Source organism: Fulmarus glacialis, unplaced genomic scaffold (assembly GCF_000690835.1).
Source record: "Fulmarus glacialis isolate BGI_N327 unplaced genomic scaffold, ASM69083v1 scaffold17640, whole genome shotgun sequence".
NCBI classification, from domain to species: domain Eukaryota; kingdom Metazoa; phylum Chordata; class Aves; order Procellariiformes; family Procellariidae; genus Fulmarus; species Fulmarus glacialis.
The window spans coordinates 1,815-3,467 of NW_009187285.1; the positions used below are offsets into that span (position 1 = coordinate 1,815).

At 60.4% G+C, this 1,653-nt stretch overlaps 1 protein-coding gene across 1 annotated transcript in view; it reads right to left on the reverse strand.

The window, feature by feature from the left end:
- Positions 1 to 1,653, reverse strand: part of TCF25 (transcription factor 25 (basic helix-loop-helix)) — a gene marked incomplete at its 5' end in the record, with an annotated part of 18,432 nt that overhangs the window by 542 nt on the left and 16,237 nt on the right. The window contains 3 exons of the mRNA XM_009574618.1: positions 227 to 253; positions 585 to 679; positions 993 to 1,083. Of these exons, the coding sequence (XP_009572913.1) occupies positions 227 to 253; positions 585 to 679; positions 993 to 1,083 (213 nt within the window). The remainder of the gene's footprint in view (positions 1 to 226; positions 254 to 584; positions 680 to 992; positions 1,084 to 1,653) is intronic.

Genomic DNA, 1,653 nt, shown 5'->3' on the forward strand with positions numbered 1-1,653 from the left:
ATGATTCGTTCTGAAAGACAGAAGTCACACCAGGGTTAAGGGGGCAGCTTGGTACTCGACCTCTCGCTGGGGCTGAGGCAGCGCAGAGATGCTGGAGAGAACCACGCTGTCCGGACCAACACACGGCCCCTTCTGAGCCAGCCCCGAAGCAGGGTATCGGGGAATTCCCAGGGATTTCTTACCCCAGTCAGCCAGTAGCTCACCAGCCTCTAGGCAAAGCAGTCATTAAAAGCACTGCGAGGTTTGCTCTGAGCTGGGTCAGTGCCTAAGACACGTATGGGCTTCACCTGAACAGTCTGTGCGCACCACGGCCGGCTGCGCTTAAACCCCAAACCACCTCAGAGCCAAATTTTTTCAGCAGCCTTTGCCTTAATGGCTGTGAACAGCCGCCGTCTCCAACAGTGACCACCAAGGAAAAGCGGCAGGACCAGTCCTGTCTGTACACTCTGCCTCTCGGCGAGCACCACAAGCCAGGCTGCTCTTCCTCCGAGATGGAGGAGGACGTCAGCTCCGAGCACCCACGTGCACCCAGGCCCGGGGCTGAGGGTGCGCCGGGAACACGCCGGCTGTGCCAGCGCAGAAACGAGGGGTGAAGGTACCTTTCTGGTCTGGTGTAGGAAATGATGGAGTCCAAGGGAGGTAAGGGGTCGAACCCCATCACAGGCTGCGAGGTCACCTCCTGCGGGGGGGAGAAGAAGGAAGGGGTGAAGGCTGCATCACCAGCAGCAGCAAACACCGAGGCACGGAGATGGTCAGACCAGCTGGACAGCCCTTAAGAGGGGAGCACAACAGAGCCGGGCACTAGCTGCAGCCTGGCCTGCCTGCACATGCCCCCATGTGCCGTCCCGGGAAGCCATGCGTACAGCGGGGACACTTCGAGGTCAGGCGGGTGTTTTGTGCTGATGGCTGGGGTTTAAGACGTGCCCAGGGTCCGCACTTGCCGCAGGGGCGGCGGGTGCCGGCACCGCCTGTGCCCTGTCAGGGCCCCTCACCAGAGGCAGAGCTGCCGTGGCCTCCTTCATCTCCGAGAGGATGACGTGCCGGTAGATATTCCTGGGTGCACTCTGGTAGCGCATCTTCCTCCTAAAGCAGGGAAGGGGACAGAGGGTTGCACCGAGCACGCGTCAGCATAGCCAGCTTTCCACTTCTGCTTCCCTAGGTGCATCATCAGCTTCATCACTGTCCCTGGGGGGACGTGCTGTATCGGACGGAGCTGGCTTAAGGCAAAGCCAAAGTCACTTGGCAGCTGCTGACCTCAGATGAAAGAGCGGAACAGCTCAGGGACGCTGCACAGAGCTCTCTCACGGGCCCCGTTCCTCTGCAGGTCAACAGAGTAAACCAACTTCGGGTTAGGGCAAGACCTAATGCCTCTCTCTCCCGCTTCCAGAGCTGGAAAGTGTTTCTAAGCACTCACATGCCCTGTGCAGTAAATGCCTGTGAGCTGTGCAGCCACCCCTGCCCCTCCCAGCCAGCAGCAACCCCTCCGCCCTCCGGGGCGAGTTCCAGGGCACACGCGACAGCCGAGGCTCGGGGAAGCCAGCGCAGCACACGCTCCCCAGTGAGATGTACAGCTCCTAATTCATGCTTGTGCAAAGTAGGGAAGAAAAGCCTCTGCCTTCCCGGCCCCACGGTGTAACCCTTGGCATCAGCAGC